This window comes from Physeter macrocephalus, chromosome 6 (genome assembly GCF_002837175.3).
Source record: "Physeter macrocephalus isolate SW-GA chromosome 6, ASM283717v5, whole genome shotgun sequence".
In the NCBI taxonomy this organism is placed as follows: Eukaryota; Metazoa; Chordata; class Mammalia; order Artiodactyla; family Physeteridae; genus Physeter; species Physeter macrocephalus.
The window spans coordinates 1,864,281-1,885,377 of record NC_041219.1 but is presented as its reverse complement, the minus strand read 5'-3'; the positions used below and the strand labels follow the sequence as shown (position 1 = coordinate 1,885,377).

General features: G+C 37.1%; 1 protein-coding gene across 2 annotated transcripts in view; it reads right to left on the bottom strand.

The window, feature by feature from the left end:
- The window catches only part of MSRB3 (methionine sulfoxide reductase B3), a 163,655-nt gene that overhangs the window by 64,935 nt on the left and 77,623 nt on the right, over positions 1-21,097 (bottom strand). For both annotated transcript variants that reach the window (XM_055085182.1, XM_055085181.1), the window contains exon 5: positions 11,225-11,253. In XM_055085182.1, coding sequence (XP_054941157.1) covers positions 11,225-11,253 — 29 coding nt within the window. The remainder of the gene's footprint in view (positions 1-11,224; positions 11,254-21,097) is intronic.

The following is a 21,097-nucleotide window of genomic DNA, read 5'->3' as shown; positions in this document are numbered from 1 at the left end:
TAGCAATTGTTACTATTATTATTGTCCACAGAATTAGGTCCAAATTTTCTAACCTGTGGTCTGTAATAGATTCCCAACTATACCATTAGTCCCAGGCAAAAATCCTTCAGTTCTGGCAAGTTGGTTTACTTACTGTTCTTCAAATATATTTTGCACCTTTGCCTCTGTGTCTGCCTTCAACTGACTCTTTATTTAAAATGATCTCCGTCTTTATATCTACCTAAACTCTACCCTTGAAGATCCAAGTTCTACCTCCAATAAGGAATCAATCACCCTCACCAATCACCGTAGCCTAAAGTAATCCCCCTTCTTCTAAATTCTACTAAGACTCTATTACTGGAACCACTCATATTGTCCTGCACCCAAAGATATCTTACTGTGTGTGTATATATCTCACCTCTCCAATTAGATTATAAGCTCCATGAGGGCAGGAACTGTGTCATACTCATATATCCTTCACCATGTCTTAAGCAGAGTAAGTGCTCTACATGCACAGGCAATCTGACTGACCACGCAGAATCAAAGTATTTAAAACGTCTACATACAGACTCAGTGCATTAACAACAGTATTCTGGGCCTTAGAATGTTAGAAACAGAGACTACTCACAGTAAACACAACTGCATGAATGGTAGCCAGAACTGAACCAAAATATGCAACCCAACTTATACTACTCAGCAATAACTCCTGGTACTTACAAATAACATGGCTAAGTCTCAGAAACATTACAGAGAGCAAAAGATATCACATGCAAAAGAGTACATCCTGCAAAAAAAAAAAAAAAAAGAAAAAAAAAAGAGTACATCCTCTATGATTTTATTTATTTATTTATTTTTAAAAATAAGTTGTACTATACATCCATACCCTGGATATTAAACAACTAGTTTTTATTTATTTATTTACTTAATTTTTTAACTTTCTTTTTTTTTTTTTTAATTATTTTTGGCTGTGTTGGGTCTTCGTTGCTGTGCACAGGCTTTCTCTAGTTGCGACGAGCCGGGGGCTTCTCTTGTTGAGAAGCACAGGCTCTAGGTGCACGGGCTTCATTAGTTGCAGCACGTGGGCTCAGTAGTTGTGGCATATGGGCTTAGTTGCTCCGTGGCATGTGGGATCTTCCCAGACCAGGGGTCAAACCCATGTTCCCTGCATTGGCAGGTGGATTCTTAACCACTGAGCCACCAGGGAAGTCCCAGTATGATTCTATTTAATATGAAATTCAGGAACAGACATCTGATCAATGGTGATTGAAGTCAGAATAGTGGTTGCCTCTGGGGAGTGGGGAGTGACTGAAGGAAAATATGAGGGAACATTCTAGGGTAATGGAAATGTCCTCTACCTTGATCTAAATATTGACCTTAGTCTAATCTTAATTTTAGTATGCTGAAGTGGTGTGTTAAACCATTAAAATTTTAGTATATGCTTCAATAGCTAAGAAACATTTAAATTATAAATTTTAAGTTCTAAAGTTACTACACATGATCTCCTGCTCCAAGAACTTGGAAACAAAGTCTTAAGTAATGGACTTGTACTATGTTTTCCTCCAGTGGCAAAACTATCTATTATATGGATGGATGAAGCTGAAGCCAATGAATATCAAGTTAAATAGGGTCTCAATGGCCAGGACCGTCCCTATTTTGAGATAGACAATTCATGTTAACTTTAACTCATAAAGCTAAACATTCAATTTGTCTGTTTCCCTTTGTTCTTTATCTGTGCTCAACAGGGCCACTTTCTGGATATGATCTGACTCCCTACGTAGGTCTGCCTTTAGGATGATAATATACAATAGTAAGGAAATTTCAGCCCCAACACAAATGATTTATTTTGACAAATTGATAAAATGAGCTCTTATGGTGATTTTGTGAGTCATATAGCTTGACCAGAGAAAGAAGACACTGATCATGCAGATGTAAGTATTCTGAGCCATGTGAAAATTATTATTTCTCATTGTAAACAAATACATTGGCATTTTAGCTTCATCCATCCGTCTTTTGGGCTTGTCAACCTGAGTCCATCCCTGAGAGATATTGAAACATCTAGGTTTCTGAGCCTGAAAGTTTGACTAGATACTAGAACACAGAAAATTCACCAAGGCAATTGATACTATCTTTTCAGGCCTCTTGGGAAACTGCCAACAACATTTTCAATGGCCTACAAACTGGCCACATTGTAATCATTTATAAATCTGTACTACACTTTGTATTTTTTTTTTTTTTTTTTTTGTTATGTGGGCCTCCCTCTGCTGTGGCCTCTCCCGTTCCCGGGCACAGGCTCCGGACGCGCAGGCTCAGCGGCCATGGCCCACGGGCCCAGCCGCTCCGCGGCATGTGGGATCCTCCCAGACCGGGGCGCGAACCCGGTTCCCCTGCATCGGCAGGCGGACGCACAACCACTGCGCCACCAGGGAAGCCCTACACTTTGTATTTTTAAGGTGTGTTTATAATCACATTTCTATGTTTGATAAAAGATTAAATTTTATAATTTATAATGTATAATAGCTACTAAACATAGTAATTATACAAAATAAAAAGCTAATAATAGAAAAGTTAAAAACAAAAGTTGCTCATTAAAATAACCATCTCATGATCTAATAAAAAGGACACAGTCCTTGCAACTTGGAGACCTGAAGTCCAACCCTAGATTGGCCATTTACTATTTATGTGGCAAATCACTTAACCTTTCCGTATCTCAAGTCCTTCGTTGGTAAAAATATCCCTGTGTATCTTACAAAGATTTTTGTGAGTCTCGAATTTGATTAATTAAAATACTTTTTAAATGGTAAAGCATTATACAAATATTTTCATCATATATCCATTAATATCACATCTGAACTTAGGTTACCAAATAATACAATTATATAGAAGGAATCAGATCCACTTAAAAATATAATCCTTCTAACTCTATACATATTTTTACTAAATAACTGATCTGAGGACATAATGTTCTAATGCGGTAGATTCCATTTTTGGCTCCTATTCCTCTCCCCTCCCTATCTCCACACCCATTACCATGTGACTCGGCAGTTCTGCCCACTAGAGGGAAGACAGGATACTTACACCTGCATGACAAGTGGCAAGGAAAGAGCTCTTTCTACTCCTTTACTTTTGGCTTGGACATGCAACTTGCTTGGCCAATGGGATGCTAGCAGATCTAGCTATGATGCAGATCTGCTAGCAGAGGATGTTGCAGAGGCTTGAAATATGCTTGCATAGTTGGGCTTGCCTTGTTACCTTTTATCATCAATGACAAGACTTGTGGAGCAGACCTGAACCCAACCTGTGACTAGCTAATGTCAACCAACTCCCACCCAAGCCCACTCCCACTCATGGACATGTGAGCAAAAATATTGTTGTTTTAAGTCACTGCTTTTTAAGGTGTCCTTTTACACTTTGTTATTGTGACAATCACTAACTGATAGGCCCAGTGATTATACACAACATAGTATACTATATTATGAACCTACTATATTTGTATGATCATTAGTTTAGAGGATCATCTTTAGGTTAGATAATGTAATCCCTAGCCATTAATTTTATCATTTGTCCAACAGTAATCAATGAGTACCAACTATTGCCAGGGAGTATTCTAGGCACTGAGCTAGTCAGGCTATGTAACATTAGCTGCCCTCATAAACAATGTCAAAATCTCAGTGGCCTATTACAATAAAAGTTTATTTCCCTCTACATAAAGGCCAATGAAGATGTTCCTGGATGAAGAGCTCTCCTGAGTGGATCTCTTCCAAGTATGACTCAGGAACCAAGACCCCTTCCGTATTGTGATGCCATCATGTTCAACATGTACCTCTGATGTAACTTCAGAAGGGGAAGTGAGCTGTGGGAAGGCATATTGGATACTTAATCCGCTTAGCCCAGAAATGACACATCCTCCACTGGGAGAATTAGTCACATGTCCCCACACAGATGCAAAGGAGCTGGAAATTGTAATCTCTGGCCGAGTAGCCACTTCCCAGCAACAACTCTACACGAAGGGAGGGGAGAATAATTCTTTGGTCATTAGTTAAGCATTTCAATCACAATTGGAGAACAGAACAAAGACTCCCAACCTCACTGAATTTTTGTTTACTGACTATTTCACATTGGATACGAAGGTTATAAAGGTGAATAAGACATGATTCTTGCCTTCAAGAAACTCACAGGCTTGAAGAGGAAGAGGGACCCACACAAATAATTATAACAGATAATAAATGCTACAGTAAATGTAAATACAAGGTCCAATGTTTGCACAGAGGAAGGGATGATTAACTCTTGGGAGGGTGTTAAGGAAGACTATATTTAATTGAGGGCTCAATGCTTGATCTGAGCCTTAAGACATAAACAGAATCTTGCCAGACAGATGAAGGAGTAGGGGAGGATGCTAAGTGGAGAAAACAAAGGTTTGCATCATATGATGGCTCAGAGCTTTTTTCCTTGTAAAGCTATGGGGTGGTGTTGAGGGCAAGAGGGAAGGGGCAAGCACGTGTATTTACAAGTGGTAAAACAACCTCTTGCTTCACATGTAAATTTGGAATAACATAAGTTTTCTCATTAGAGCAGCCTTCATTTCCATGGGCACTGCTTTGGAATAATGTTCTCTACAGGAGAACAAGTACAATTCATGACCTAAGCAAGATGGCTAGCACCAGAATATATAGAACACACGGAGCTGACAACACAGGGATGGTGATATCTAAGGAGGCAGAATTCAGGTAAAAAAACACTGAATGACGAATTGTCTCTCCTCTCAAAGTCCTTGTCAGATAAAATAGAAACCAAATAAATAATGATAAAAATAATGAATCAGGTTGATCCAATAACTATGCATCAAACCCTTTATGTTGCAGAAATTTATAGTTTTCAAATCACACACAGAAGAGTAACAAGAATTAAATACCCACTAGGCCCCAAAATAAAATTCTAATAAGTAATGAACAACAGACTTACTAAAAAGTGGTAAAGTCACATTCTTTGACCACCAAGCAATGAAACTGAAAATTACTAACAAAAGTAGCAAGCAGAAATTTGGAAATTTAAAAACTTTCCTAATCAATATGTCCAAAAGAAAATCAAAACTGCAATTATTCAAAATACAATATTTAAAAATCTCCAGGGTTCAGTTAAAGCTTTAGTAAAGGAAAATCATAGTTATAAATGCTTTAATTCTAAATAAGAAAGAAAGAAAATACAGTTTAAGTCTATGACATAATGGTATACATGAAATCCAAGAAAACCAATTGAAAATTATTGGAAGTAAAGAGAAACTTCATTCAGATTTATCTGCTCCAGCACCTCAGTACTTAGCCAACATGCGTTGCTGCTTCCTGGTCTTTAATTTAGTTTATAAAAGGAGATGAAGGGCTATGTCCCCTCCACTTGCTTCTACACAATCCCATAAGATTGTTATAGAGGAGAGACTGCCTGATTTTCCAGGCCAAACTTGAATAGGATGCAGTAAAAGAATGAAATAAAAAAATAAATAAAAGTGAAGAGAATAGTATCCACAAACATTTGTCATTGTTCTCTTCTAAGTTAATCTCTGTTAATGATAATCAAATGTGAAATGTCACTCCTTATTAAAAGCTATAGAAAAACTAAACACCAGCCATTAGCGTTATTAGGCTGTTCTCTTAAAAGTGTTCTCTTTAAAGTAGAAAACAGTGATGTGGTTTGAATAAAGTAAGGAAAGGTGAATTTGTCAAAACTTAAAATATATTAGCTTATATTTAAATATCAAGAGTTCTTTAACTCACCATCTGGATCCAAATTTAACCTTGTTAGCCCTTCTCAGCTAAATATGCAAAGAAATCCATGTGAATTTGTATAATAGACCAACCAGCTGTAAGATTCTATGAGAGAAGGAATTGTATCCCCCCGTTTATAGCTATAGCCTCAGCATCAGGCACAGAGTACGCCTGGTAAATGTATGTTGAATGAATGAATAGATGAACAGTCAATATTTTCTTTTTTTTAAAATTAATTTATTTTATTTATTTATTTTTGGCTGCATTGGGTCTTCGTTGCTGGGCTCAGTCTTTCTATAGTTGTGCTGAGCGGGGGCTACTCTTGGTTGCAGTGCGCGGGCCTCTCATTGCAGTGGCTCCTCTTGTTGTGGAGCACGGGCTCTAGGCGCACAGGCTTCAGTACTTGTAGCACACGGGCTCAGTAGTTGTGGTGCACAGGCTTAGCTGCTCTGCGGCATGTGGGATCTTCTCAGACCAGGGCTTGAACCCGTTTCCCCTGCATTGGCAGGCGGATTCTTAACCACTGCGCCACCAGGGAAGCCCAGTATTTTCTTATTAATGAAGGATGCCCAAAGACAGATTTCAATACTCTTATAGAGATTTATATTTTATTTCCTGGTTCTTCATTGTTATGAGAACTTTAAAAATAAGAAATTTTAAAATAACAAAATTGATTTGTAGGAGCTAAAAAGTATTGTCAACATATTCTCACATTTCTAAGATCTGAAAATGTTTTCCTATTAATATTTTTTGAGAAAGGCTTACTATGTTAGGCAGATGGTCTCATTTGCTAATAAGCTTTCAAAACTCTAGTTCTACTATGTTCAAATTCCCCATATCCCTTCAACTTAGTGACCACCATTAACAGCCCACTCTGTTTTTCACCACCCATATGTTTTTGCCTCAAGCTTTAACTGATTATATTCTTTTAGTTCCTTACCCTGGTGTAGATTCCTTTTCAACTACAGATCTTAAAAGCGACACTAGCTGCTTTTTGTTCCTTAGAGTTTTTGAGTTTTTTTTTCTTTTTTTTTTTCCTTTCAGGATAATTATATTCTGTTGTGCCTTTTCTTATCGTGTCTTTTAGGATCTCCTAACCTTGTACACTCTTGGGCTTTATTTAATAGTGAGCTCTCTCCTCCACTCTCCACACTAAACTACGCTCATTAGGTTTCTTAATCCTCCATAATTTGCTTTCATGAAATCTTATACCTTTGAGTTGCTGTGTTCTATGAGCCCATTTCCTTAGTACTGCTATTCCAAGCAGCCCAGAATCAACAAGCACTAAACATAAGCTTATTCACTTTCTCAGCCAACATGACTCTACAGAAAAAAAAAAAAATCTTTGTTTTGAATGTTTATGGACCATGAAACTATACCATTTAACTTGGTATTTCATGTTCTCACCCAAACATTGCCTGAAAAGGTTAGGACCACAGAATTAGACTCTGGGCAGTCCTTAACATACAGTTTTTAACTTATAGGCTTCATGTTCTTCTTGGTCAGAAAACTATTCTATTTTAATAGAACAGAAATAACAATATCCTGATGTTATATAGTGACTAGTAAATTCCAGCTATATCTTTTCCTTATACCCAGAATTCAGGATACGAGAAAAACATCTTTTTTCAGTTATTCTGCGAGAGCTCTGTTTTTCCAAATGGGTTGTTTTTAAAAGACATGTACACTTCCTTGAAATTTGACTACACAGCCAACTCTGGTCTTTTCAGCAATTCATTCTTTGCTTTGTCTTCCATTCTACTCTTCACTAGCACCTTTGCTGACCGGTATGTACAGAAGGGCCAAGAGAGCATATATTTGGGGTTTTATTTTAACTTTCGAAGGACTTTGGTTAAATTTCTAAAAACCACCAACAACACACAAAACAAAACCCAACCAACCTCAGTAGTGAGTTGAAAGAGTTAATGAAGTTTCCAAAGGTGCCCAGCTTATTCAAGCAAAGTTTACACTTCAACCGTATGCATGTTAACTTGTGATCCTCCCCATCCAGATGATAGAAAGCAAAGCCAGTAAGTTCTTTATTTAATTGGTTTGCATCCACACACTGACCTCCAGGGCTCTGTTTACATAGCCTATCATGCAATATGCTCCACAGTTCTCTCCCTCTTTCAAAAGCATGTTTCTCCTGAGATTTGATATATGGCTTTCATGTTTAATCACTACATTAAACTCAATGCTCTGCTTCCTCCAGCATCAACTAACTTCCCTTCTTGGGAGGTGGGGAGAAGAGCACAGCTTCTTGCTACTTCTGAACATAAAAGGAAGTCTGTTTTACTCTATTAGTAAAATCACCAACTACACAGGATCATAGGCAAGCAACATTAGTACATCAGCTAGGAAACGGTATTAAAATGCAACCCTTAAAACTCCTTTAGAAAGAAGGTAGGCTGATTGTTCTCAATTGACAAAGCTGAAACCTTTAGGTGATTGAGTTATAAATCAACAGAAACGGAACTTAATCAGGCTACAACTCAGTACATAGAGGACACAGCTAGAAGGCAGCTAAAATTTTCATCAAATTAATCTTGAGGATAGGACGATTCTGGGGTTCTCAGATTGGAATTAATTCAGCACCTTCTGATTAAAGTTATTTTTAACCTTCATCACATGAATAGAACATTCAACATCTCTAACTGAATGTGGACATAGTAATGTCAAGATCCTTTCCATAAGAATTTGTATGTGACTCAAATTTCTGAGAGAAATAAAAACCTCAAAAAAAATGATCTGTTTCAATAAATCAACACAATCTATAATTTTCAGGTTTTAAAAATCACATGAAATGTATGTATTTCACTCTAAGATAATTAAAGCAGAAAAAGAAAACTGAAACAAATGGCAAATTATTGATAACGGTAAAATCTAGATAATGAATGGGTGGGTGCTCATTTACTACACCCTGTACTTTTATGTATAGTTGAAACTTTTCATTATAAATTTTTTTGAAACTTTAAAAAAATGCAAAGAAGTTGTGAATTTGCTTTTGTAGAAAAAAATCAATACAATTTTGATAAGAAAAAAATTAAATCACTTTCTAGGTTGATCATTTTGGTATATATTCAATAGCTGACATTTTTTACCATATGCTGACAATGAAAACTTTCCTTCCTTCCTCCTGAATCTCACTCCACAGCCTGAAACTCATTTACACAAACTGCAAATTGCAAATGTGCAGTAAGCTCTGCATAAGCTGGGTTCTTTACTTGAAAAAAATATATATATATACATATATATATTTACTTTGAAATTCTTTTCTTTATGGCTAGTCATTGACCATAGTATTTATTTTTTTAAGGTGTTTTTTTTTTTTCTTAGTAAGATCAGCATCTTCCTTCATTTAAAAATTTTACTTTGTCAGAAACAATGTTACAGCTGTATACAACATTAAACAGAGCTAGTTTACTTTCTGTATTTGATGAACAATAGAGAACCTGAACCTATTAAATTCATACATTTAATTGTTCCAATATGCTACCTCATTTCTAACCAAAATTTGCATGATATAGAATGCCAAAGAATACATTCTAACTTCCTTTGTCATGATTCCCTCATTTGATATTAAGCTAAAAGAATTTATAAGAAAAAAGAATTACCTGATTCTTAATTTGAAACCATCTGAATTATTTCCACAACATATTTAGATTCAAAGTTAAAAGAATAAATAAACTTTTAATCAGTATTCCCCGTAAGATTTTTCAGAGCACAAAACTTTGTAGTTTTCAAAGACATGCAGATGTTGTCCATGAAAGACATTTAAAAAAATTAGGACTTGGAAAAAATAAGAATCATGAACAAAACCTTTGGTCACAAGAGTGAAAGATGTGTGCCTATACAGATGTTATAACTATTTTCATGATAAATACTAACTCTCACTATGGGAATTTAGCAGCACACTTTAATTTGCTTTTGAAAATTTAACATAAATTTTCTAACTTTGACAACAGCTGCCTAATATTTCAGTTTTATACACTATTTCCAGGTTTTACCTCCGAAATGAACCTAGTAGACTTTTTCATTTTTAAAAGCTATATTCCAGATCCTGTAGGCTAAAACCAGTATTTGACTTGATGTTTAAGGAATCTGATCATAACAAAGTGGATTTTTTAATAAATATTTGATGACTGACTGGCAATGGTAAAAAGATATGCAATTTTATATAAAAATTCATTCTCAATTTTTTCATTTATCTCATAATATTTAAATATTTTAACTATTAAAAAATGACAAAGACTTTTTACACCATTTTGAGTCGAATCTATGAATCAATAAAAAAGTCAAATAGTGGATACAATGCCATCATGCCTTTAGTCTCCATATCGTCAACATTGTAAACCAGAAATGTTTATCTTATGCTACCACTGTCACATGTGATTCAGAAGCCCACGAGCACACAGAATGGAAAGATTTCTGGAATCACAGTCCTCAAATTAGGTGAAATTGTTAACTCAAATGTACAGACTTCATATTTAAAGGGTCTCACCAAGTTGGAGAAATTCAAAAGAAAGATACAGGTTTTGAAGAAGAAAAGCATGTTGGCTCCTTAACACCACTATCAAAAAGAACACATAGTCTTTGGTCCCTTTGTGAAATAATAAACGAAAACTTTTAAGTTAAAACATAGTGGAACTCAAACCAGAGTAAGAATGTTACTTTTAAATTCAATAAGTTATATATTTTCTGCAAACTATTTTCTCCTGAAATTGAAAATTAAGGTTTATTTATCTATAACAGTTCACTAAAGGGCGTAATTCCTTCGTACTGAACATGAGGTAGTTTTTGTGCTTTAATTGCAAACACCGTCAGAAACTATGAAGCACGTACATCTCAGCGAGTGACACAAAGACACAGTCAAATGTAAGGATTATATAGCTATATTCATGCTTAATGAGAAGAAAACATCTAATGAGGCTGATACGCCACTGTTTGTGAGACTGTCTTGATAGATACAAAATAATGGCTTAAGGTGACCTTCATTTTCCATCACCCGCCTCCCCAACAAAACAAATTTTTAAAAATTAGTAAGTCATAGACAAATACCTATTTCTATTGGCTAAAACCCTCTGCAGTTTGCTGGATTAAATGTATCTGTTACCCATATGTGATGACAAGTCACTTGCAGAGAATTTTTAAATTACCCAGGATGCTTTGTCCAGTGAGAGAATAATATTCTATTTTTAGCCATGAGTAGGTACAACCCCCTCCTTTGCTTTTAAAATGAAGCTCTGCAGATACAGAGCATTTAATACTTATTTCAGAGCTATCGAGAATCCCAACGTGAACACCACCTCAAGTTATGATTCCAAGCAGCCACAAGCAGCCAACAGCCCTGCTTTGAGGTGGGGTTCATGTTTTGAAAAGAGACTGCCTAGTCTGTTTAAAATCAAAATGGTTCTTGATCTGATGCATTACTCCTCAGAGAATAATGTAAATAAAATATACTCAGAATAACATTATGAATGTAAACATACCTGAACCAGAGTCAAATTTGGTTTCTGACCTGCAAAGAGAAAGAAATTTTTTATGATATAAAAATTGCTTGTAGACAATAACTGATTTTATGAGGGGGAAAAAAGATGCAATAGTTTTAGGTTTCAGTACATGCGTCAACCAGTAAGACAGCTTTTTAAGATGTAAATACATATTTATTTTAACCATTTTAAATGCATGCATAACCCTATGTCCTCTAAACATGTACATATCCACAGAGATAGTGCAGTATGGAAAAGATATTAACTTTTTAGCTTGTTTTTGAGAGAAAGAGAATAAATTATGTAAAAAAAAAAAAAGCACCCAATCTTTACAGATTAACTTGTTTCAGTAATATAATAAAGCAATAAAAAACTCAAATTTAAAATTATCCTCTTTACTTATTATTCAAGATTTTCAATTATTCAACAGCAAGTAAGTTTTCACTAAGTTCTTCACAGAGTAAATGAACCTAGTAACCCCATACATTTAATAAGAAGGAGAAAAAAATGTGAGCCCTTGTGGGAACATTATGTTTCAGATATAGGTTAATACTGGTTGTAAATTCAGAAGCCTTTGAAGCTCTCAGTCCGGCTGTGGGAAAACTTCTGTTGGGTAATTACTCTCAAGATGCTGCTGATGTGCTGTCAAGCAGAATTAACCCTATGACTAGGCCTATCTACACAAGCTACTATAAGACAGCATTGTCTATATCTGGCTCTCAAACCAATTAGCGGGCATGCTCCAGTCGGATTTATATCACACATTAACAATCAATAGTATATATGTTCACAGCTGCCACAGCAAGAGACAAGAACCGACCAGCAGGAGTCCTGTTAAAGGATGTTACATTGACAGAGAAGTTTTTTTTTTTTTTTTTCCTGGGGAAATGTAGTTAACTAAGTGGGAAAGGAGATTTCTTTGAAATTATGCCAGGGTACCAAAGCACTTTTGGAAGCGGTGGCTTTCTTTACCTAAATTAGCTTCAAGAGAAGTCATCAAAGGAGGAAGAGGCAAAGGATAAGCAAGAGACAGCTTCCTTTGACATAAAAATTCATTTTCTCAAGTATTCCCAAATAAAGTTTCAGCTGATTCTCAAACCAAGTCAATAATCATAAAAACAGAAAACTTATTATTACGACCACGGTTATCAACAGTCACCACTGTAATCTGGTTCATATTTGTCTCAGACCCTGGTCCTGCCATAGTCCTCTTCTCAGTCCTTAGGTGTCCCTGACTCCTATTTCAGGTGCAAACCCATTTTCACTTTTTGTCCTCTCCTGTTCTGGAAAGCCTGGCCTCATGCCCTCTTCTTTGTTTCCAGCATCCCTGAGCATAACTTTAAACGACACTTACCACGCGTTGTCCTGCTGGGTTTCCTAGCCTATCATCCCCACTGGACTCTGCCTTACTAACGTCTGTAGCCACGGCGCCTACACAGTGCCTGGTGCTTGTACTCAACACGTGTCTATAAAGGGAAACCCCTGCCTCCACAGACATCCTTATCTCCCTCTCAGCTGCATAAGAGATGCTCTTCCTTCTGCCTGAGGTTCCCTGCATTTACATCCTAAAGTGCACTCTCTCATCTCCCCTGAAACCAGGTTGGATTAGTTACCCCTTCCTCCGGTTGTATCTTCAATATCTGCGTATCCCCAAGGTCCTCCTCCCTTCTGTACAGAAGTGCTCCAGAATTAATTAAAACCCTCCTTCAAATCTGTGTCCTACTCTTTTCATCCCTCTTTCTTCCTGGCTTTACAAGCAAGTTTATTGAAAGGAAAGACTATATTCTATATTGCACGTCTTCCTTTCCCGACCTCCCAACATATTCACTCTTTGAACCACTGAGATCTGTCCCTGCTAAGTTTTCTCAGTGGCTTCCTAATGCTAAAGCCAACAGCCCTGTTATAGTCCCTAATTTACTAAGCCTTTCTCCAACTAAAATCCTACCTGAATGTCACACTGTGACCTCAAATGCCACAAGTACTGAACTGAATTCATTTTCCTTTCCCTCAAATATAATTCTCCTGCTATAGACTCCCTATTAAGTCAGAAATTATGATATTATTCTAGTTTTCTTCTGCACCCTCAATATCTAAACTGTCACCCAGACCTGCTGACTCTACCACCTTCCCCTCCTCTCTATCCTCAGTCTTACCATCCATCTTAGGCCTATCTTTGGCTCAATAATCTCATAACCCATATCCCCCACTCCCTTCCGACCCACCGTCTAATCAGCTGCCAGACGTTTCCAAAACACTTATCTGATCACATTGTCACCACCCCAACAACTAGAGCAGAGTTCTTCCAAACTTGGGTCACAAGTTGACCCATCAGTGGATTATAAAATTAATTTAGTGGATTGCAACTAGTATTTTTTTTAAAAAATGAAACAGAACAGAAAAGAAGACAGATGCATCCCATATTGAGAGTATGTGCAGTTTAGAGGTGGATTAGAGGCAGGATTAGAGGTGTGGGTGGAGAGCCAGATCACGGTAGGCCCCTCATATGCCACGCAGAGGACTGTGAACTTGGTGTCCCTAGGTCAGTGGCTTTTAAACGTTTTTGTCTGTGACCCATAGTAAAACATACCTTTTTACATGGTGACTTATTACCAGGCTTGGCCCCATTTGCAGGGCCTTGGCAAGAGGACAAATAGGGATACAATACAGCTAATTATTTAAAAGTTACAAGTCAAGGCAATAAACTGTTAGAAAAGTATACTAACCTACCTTGACAGATATACCTGATAACAAAAACAATGAAAACTGTGTGTAAAACTATTGATACCAAGTAACTGAGAATAGTGCAAATTTTAAATTAATTTCATCTTCCACTGAAAGACTTATTCAGCCTGGGGAAATTCAGGGGCAATGGCAACTAGGCCAAGTGTGATAAGAGGAGGAGAAGCCTCCCTCAGCCTCCTCTTCCAGTGGCTATGGAATCCATAAGAGAAGCACCTCCTTTCTTTTCTTCTTTATTGGGGGAGGGCTCTTTCATTTCTGTCAGAGGCTCTGTACTCCGACCCATCCCCCATTGCCTGTCCCCACCAGCCAGGCCCCTGAGTTCCAAGTCCATTTAGACTATAACAGTCAGGCCCAAGGGCCAACCTCTGGCTTCTAGGTGGTCCCAGCTCCCCACTCTCACAGGAAGGTTTGAATTAAGAATTCTCTGACCAGGAATGTGGAAGAACAGGAAAAGCATTTTGCCCTTCCCTCTTTGTTTCCGCTTCTTTCTGCCCTCTAAACTGTAGCCTTCACTCTCACCAAATCAAACTATTGCCATGTTACTTTGTAACCAAGCAGGACCCTATGAGGCCTTCCCAGGACAGGCCTTCCCCCATATCCTCTGCTTTAGCTCCACTCTGAAGTACCTAGATAATAGTATATGAGGCAAATTTCCACCAAATGGAAGAACTACTTGATGACCATGAGCACACAGCCCCAGGCCTCCTGGAGCCTAAGGACTGATAATGTTAACCCCTGTGACACCACCCTGCTGCCTCACCATCAGCCAATCAGAGAACTGTGTACAAGCTGATCACATACTCCTCCTCTCCCGGCCTTTAAAACCTAGAGGGGTGGGATAGGGAGGGAGGGAGGGAGATGCAAGAGGGAAGGGATATGGGGATATATGTATATGTATAGCTGATTCACTTTGTTATACAGCAGAAACTAACACACCACTGTAAAGCAATTATACTCCAATAAAGATGTTAAAAAAAAAAAAGAATGCTTTGCCAAAACCCTTCGGGGAGCTGGAGGCTTTTCAGGGCATGAGCCACCTTGTCTCTTTGCATGGCCTTGCAATAAACCTTTCTCTGCTCCAAACTCCGACGTTTCAGTTTTTTTTGGCCTCACTGTGTGTCTGGCACACGAACTTGTGTTAACAATTTCACAGCCTTCATCCAGTATCCTCAGCTTAGACACACTTCCCCCAGCTCATCACTGACAAACTTTGACTCCACAGACTTGCCTCAATCCTGGCAGCAACTTGCCTGGCCCCCTCGCGTCCTAGAGCTCCTTGCTCGTCTTCAGTTACTCCACAGTGTGGGCCTGGCACGGCAATCCCCACACCATGTGGCACTGACACTAAGCCCAGCAGGGTGCATGCAAGGTCTCGCCCATCCTCATGTTCCCAGCACTGGGCACAGCACCTGGTATTTAAGAGTTATTAAAAATGTGTAGCAGGAGTTAACACATGAACAAATGGATCTGTAAATTAACAGAGGGACAAAAACCAGATATAATGACCAAAAGCTCTATAAAATGCCTCTTTTGAGAGACGAAAAATCATATCAGCAAACTGTTAATCCCCAGACCATCTTATCTCTTCCAGAGATAGCTGGTCAAAATGTAAAATATACACATAATGTGCAGAGAAAACATCTTCACAAACTAATTAATGACATTAGGTATCAGTTTTAAAAAAAGAATATTTTCAGAATTCTTAGACACAGTACTGAATCTTCAAAAGCCACAACTAGTCTAATAATAATTAAAACATAATAATAGAAGTTAATACTGTCAGTTTTAGGGGTTGAGAAAACTGGTCCTATGGTATAAGTTAATTTAGATTTCTATTAAATTTTACATACACACATACATACACAGAGACACAAAGTACTCCTCTATTATACTATGGACTCTGATCATCTCTACTCATAAATCCTCTTTAAGAAAGTAAATAAATTATAGATAGGACAAAGAAATGGCAAGTATGAAAAAAGAATTCACGCAATACATATTATACAAGAAAGACAAAGAGGGATGTTCATTCATTCATTCCAAACACATTTCTTATGCGCTTATTTTTATTCATATACCATGCTGGATGGTAGGAATGCAAAGATGCATAAAGTAAGGTTGTACGGGGTATGAGGTCCATAAATATAATTGTGTCTCCACAGATACCCATTTTACTCCTTCATTACATACTTAACATCTAAGCTTAAAGCTATTCAACCAGTTCTTTTGGCAATCACCAAAAGATGGTGAATATAGCCCAGACTGTTACTATTTTCCAATATCCATTCTCCCCTTTTTTATTTTGGAAATAGAATCTCTGAGTTTTAGATGGGTACATGGCTGCTGAGGTAAGACAATTTTTTCACAATAGTTCCCACTTCTCTTGTAGTTAGTTTTAACCGTGTGACTAAGTTCTTGCCAAAAGAATGCAAGGAGAAGCATTATGATTTATGCCCTTGAAGCAAATGTCTGCACCCTTCCCCTCTTCCCACTGGCTGGAATGCAGATGTGATTCCAGGAGCCGAAGTAGCCATTCTTAGATCATGAGAGAGAAGCTGATAGTAGAGCACCAGCCTTTGGCTGATGGTACACACACACGAGTAGCACCATATCAATCCCAAACTGCTACTATGTTTAAGCCATTATTATTTTGGAGTCTTGTGAGAACAGTTGTAACAGTAGTGCCACATTAAAAAAAGGCTTAAACTAAAACTTAAAAATTTTTAAACCTGAAAAGTTTTTATGAATTTTAAAACCATAAAGTGTAGATGCTAGGAAAATTTAAGTATCATTATTATTTTTTAAATAATTAAAATATATAACATATGTATTCTTTTGATAATAAAGTTTCAGATTTTCAAAAGAGGGCAGTTTTAGTCATTGGTTAGAGCTCTGTAGCCCTGAACAAGCTTACGAAACTGCTGTTCTCTATTTATAGGAAATAACCTAGTGTTTACGAAAGTTCTATGTATATTGAAGTCAAGTTTTTAAAAATTTTATTTTTAAAATTTTATTGTCTCTTATGAGGAATCCACAAAGTCTCAGAGAACACTGCTTTTTTGCTTACTTTCAACTGTATTGAAAAAATTTAAATGGGACCCATGTAAGTATGAACTACAGGTTAATGAAGTCAATGTTCCAAAAGGTTTCAGACAACATGTGGAACAGTGAGGATGCTGTTCTTATTATTTTTAATTGATGTCAACTAAAGATTGTAGCTGCAAAAAATTATTAGAGGGAAAGAGTAGGAGGGGCAGACTGATTTTTGCCTATTAGTGTATTATATATGGCAACTCCATACCAAGGATCTTCTAGCACAATCCAAGTCAAATAACCTGTCCTGTTGTCGCCCCCTAAAGTATGGAAAATTTTCAGAAATTCCAATATTTCAGGATCTTACTTATAAGTCTAAGAATTTCTTCTTACCCCTACAAGTAATTCAAAGGCTTTCATCAGACCAGAGGCTAGTAATAATGGCAGTGAATATTTATGCACCTTCTTTCAGTTACATAAACATAATACACTTCCTCTCCTTGGAATGCTCTCTCTTCCTCTCCCTCACCCACTCCAGTATCCCTTAACCCCTTTGCCTACTTAACTTCTAAAACTTTCTCCATTATTAGCTTAATTATCAGTTCTTTGAAGAAGAGTAGCCAGACTAGATTAAATCCCTTGAGTTTATACTTTTATAGCACCAGTCACTCCTTTGTACTCATCAGAGTTGTAATTCTACGTTTGTTCACGTAGTTATTTGATGATACTAAAAGAGTTCAATAATTGTGGCAGACACTATCTGTTGTGTATGTAATGGCCAGTCTCCCTTTTCTCTGATAACAGAATTGCAATTTTTGAAGGGTGTGAAAAATGTGTCCACCCTAGGAATGAATCATTATTAGGCTAAGCCATCTGTGGCAATCCTAATCTCCTTTGTCAGTGACTGGTTCAAGGACAGGGATGGAACCCCGCTCTGAGCAGTGAGAGGTACAGGGAAGTCTGCTGGGGGTACTTTTTGGGAAGGTTTTTCCTCATGAAAAGGACAGGGGTGATTTAGGGAGAAGGCCCTTCTCCTACACTCTCCCTGTTTCCTGCCTTTAAAGTTATTACATAAGGATACTTAGAACTGCTGTAGCAATCTTGTAACCATGAGGAGAAGGCCAAGAAAATAGCAGAAATGCCAACCCGGAACCCTAATTTCATTCCAATTCCAGAACAGCCTTTCTCTAAAATTCCCGCTGAGTTAGAAAGTCAAGTCTGGCATTGTTAGGCCACACTCACTTGGGTATTTCTGTTACTTTTAAACCAACATATTCTAACTGATATTGTTACCATAGCAGTACTAGGTTATGAACTATCTACTTATTGTGTTTAAAACTTAGGCCTCTATGTTATATTTTGATAATAATGATGCTATAAATACAAAAGACAGAAAAATATGCAGAAAGAAAACAAAATGAATTTAATTGTTTAAAGACATGTTAGCTACCACAACTAAAAACGAAGAAAAGATACAAATAAAAGATACCCATTAACTGCATGCTTAATTTTTTTTAACTGAAAAATATAAATTAAAAAACCAGAAATTTAGAAGTCAAGATGATAATCATTAGCAGAACAGCAGCAAAGTCCCTCCTAAGTTGCTTGAAGATATCTTACATGAGCCTATCAATGAGAACCTTCAAGTTCAGTTACCAGGACGCAGCTACAATTCTTCATTTATCGACAGTGTCTTTCACTGAGCACTGTAATGTACTGCAGATAACATGCCTGTATAAATTCCTGCTCCCCATGACACAGTTCTGCTTCCACTGGTACTGTTTTTGTTTCTCCTTTTAACCAGGCCCTAGCACTTTCACCGGGATCACTGCTACCCTGATAAGCTAGAGACTTTATGCAGCAGTGATGTAGTCTATGAAGCACTTAATACTGAGGTAACAATCGTGGAAAAGGCAGCCGATAGAGACAGACAGACCAGAGCCCAGTCCCAGGTCTTCCACTTTCTACCCTGTGTGATTTTACAGAAGTTCATTACACTCTACATCTTAGTTTCACTATCTACAGAATGGAAGTAATGTTTACCTTTTAAAAGTTTTGTGTAGGTTAAGTGAGATGATACTGTAAAGTGTGTAGATCAGGTCCTTGGCATATACTAGAAGCTGAATAAAAGGTAGGCTTTATCTAAGCAATAATATTAAATAAAGTTTATGACTACAAGTACAACTAGCAATATTTTAGCAAGTAAAAAAAATACTACTATATTATAAAAAGAAAGAATGTATTACTCTGATTGATATCTTACTTGGGGTGCAATTTTAATATGAGTGTCAAAAACCATGCAGGAAAAAATGAGGGAACAGCAATAAAAATAACTGAAGAAACTGGAAATATTTAAGAGGGAACGCTATTGGAAAATAATATAAATGACCCAATTACACAATACAGAAAAGCAGTCTCATTTGTCCTTAAAACACAAATAAAACATTCTCTAACTAAAATAGTTGCACAGTGCACTTGAGAGCATACTGGAATAACAATCAGGAGACCTGGATTCTAGTTCAGCAACCAGGACAAGTCATTTAACTTGTGAGCTGCATTTTTCTCATTAGTAAAATGAGACATTTGAAATAAATCAATGCTGCTCCATACAGCCTACCCCACGGAGAGGTAAGCTATCTAAATTTTTCTACAGTTCCCAAGAATAAAGAAAAGGAAAAGGGGAAAGGAGAGAGCAGAGGAAAAGTGAATATGAGATGATAAAAATTGGCATCTGTAGAACGTGAACCTACAGATAAATAAGACTGAAAAAAATAGGTCATTGTTAAGACCATTTTTGGCTTTCCAAGTTCTACAGTTTCCTCTAGGCCATACCGATAACTGCCTTCTTTGATTTTCAATATCACTTCCTGTCTGTATGATTTATAGTACTTAATCATATGTTTCCTTTAAAATAATTTAATTGTTTCTTGTGTATATAACTCTTAGAGAGAATAAAGCTTTTAAAGTAAAGATTCTCTAGCTATTGAGAATAAATTCAAAACACTAAAGAAAACAGGGTTAAGGAGAATAGAGTATACCTCCACGTTAGGAGTTGAATTGTGTCCTCCCAAACTTCATATGCTTAAGTTGTAACCCCTAGTAACTCAGAATGTGACTGTATTTGGAAATAAGGTTTTTAAAGAAGTAATTAAATTAAAATGAAGTCATTCAAGTGGGCCCTAATCCAATATGACTGGCGTTCTTTTGAGAAAAGGAAATTAGGACACAGACACACACAGAGGGAAGACCATGTGAGGACACAGAGAGAAGACAGCCATCCACAAGTCAAGGAGAGAGGCCTCAGAAGAACCCAACCCTCTGACACCTTGATCTCAGACTTCCAGCCTCCAGAACTGTGAGACAATAAATTTCGGTTGTTTAAGACACTGTCTATGGTACTTTGTTATGGCAACCCTAGCAAACTGCTACATATCATTTCTTCTTCAGTCACATATTTAGCAACGTCAGACCGCCAATAAAAGCCAAAAACCTAGAAATTAGCTGGAAATAAAAATGTCTACAGATTTCATACACTTTAACCCATTTTAGGTACAAAATATGTTTGATTTCTCTATTCTCCCTTAATATTTTTAACCATATTCTGCCAAAGTGCTTTACCTGCATTTTGACTATTGGGCAGCTGCTTCTGCAGATTAGTAGAGACCACCAGCTGGCACAGCATAAGACTGTGATCAATGGGCTCTTTGTATCTTCATACTGCTGTGGGAAAATGTTTCCAATGGTTTTGCTTGGTCCTTTAACACTTATGTTATATAAATACTTGTCACATGCTCTCTGGGGGATGAGGCAGACTTGGGAGGTAGTAACATTTACTGCTCTACATCAGTTTTACATGTAATATTTCTTTTCTTATTTTGCCTGGAAGTTTTCATTTCTACTCTAGGTTGTAATCAGAAAAAGAATGAGGAATGCAAGGATTCTTCAATATATGCAAATCCATCAATGTGAAAAAACATTAACAAATTGAAGGAGAAAAACCATATGATCATCTCAATAGATGCAGAAAAAGCTTTCGACAAAATTCAACACCCATTTATGATAAAAACCCTCCAGAAAGTAGGCATGGGGGAACTTACC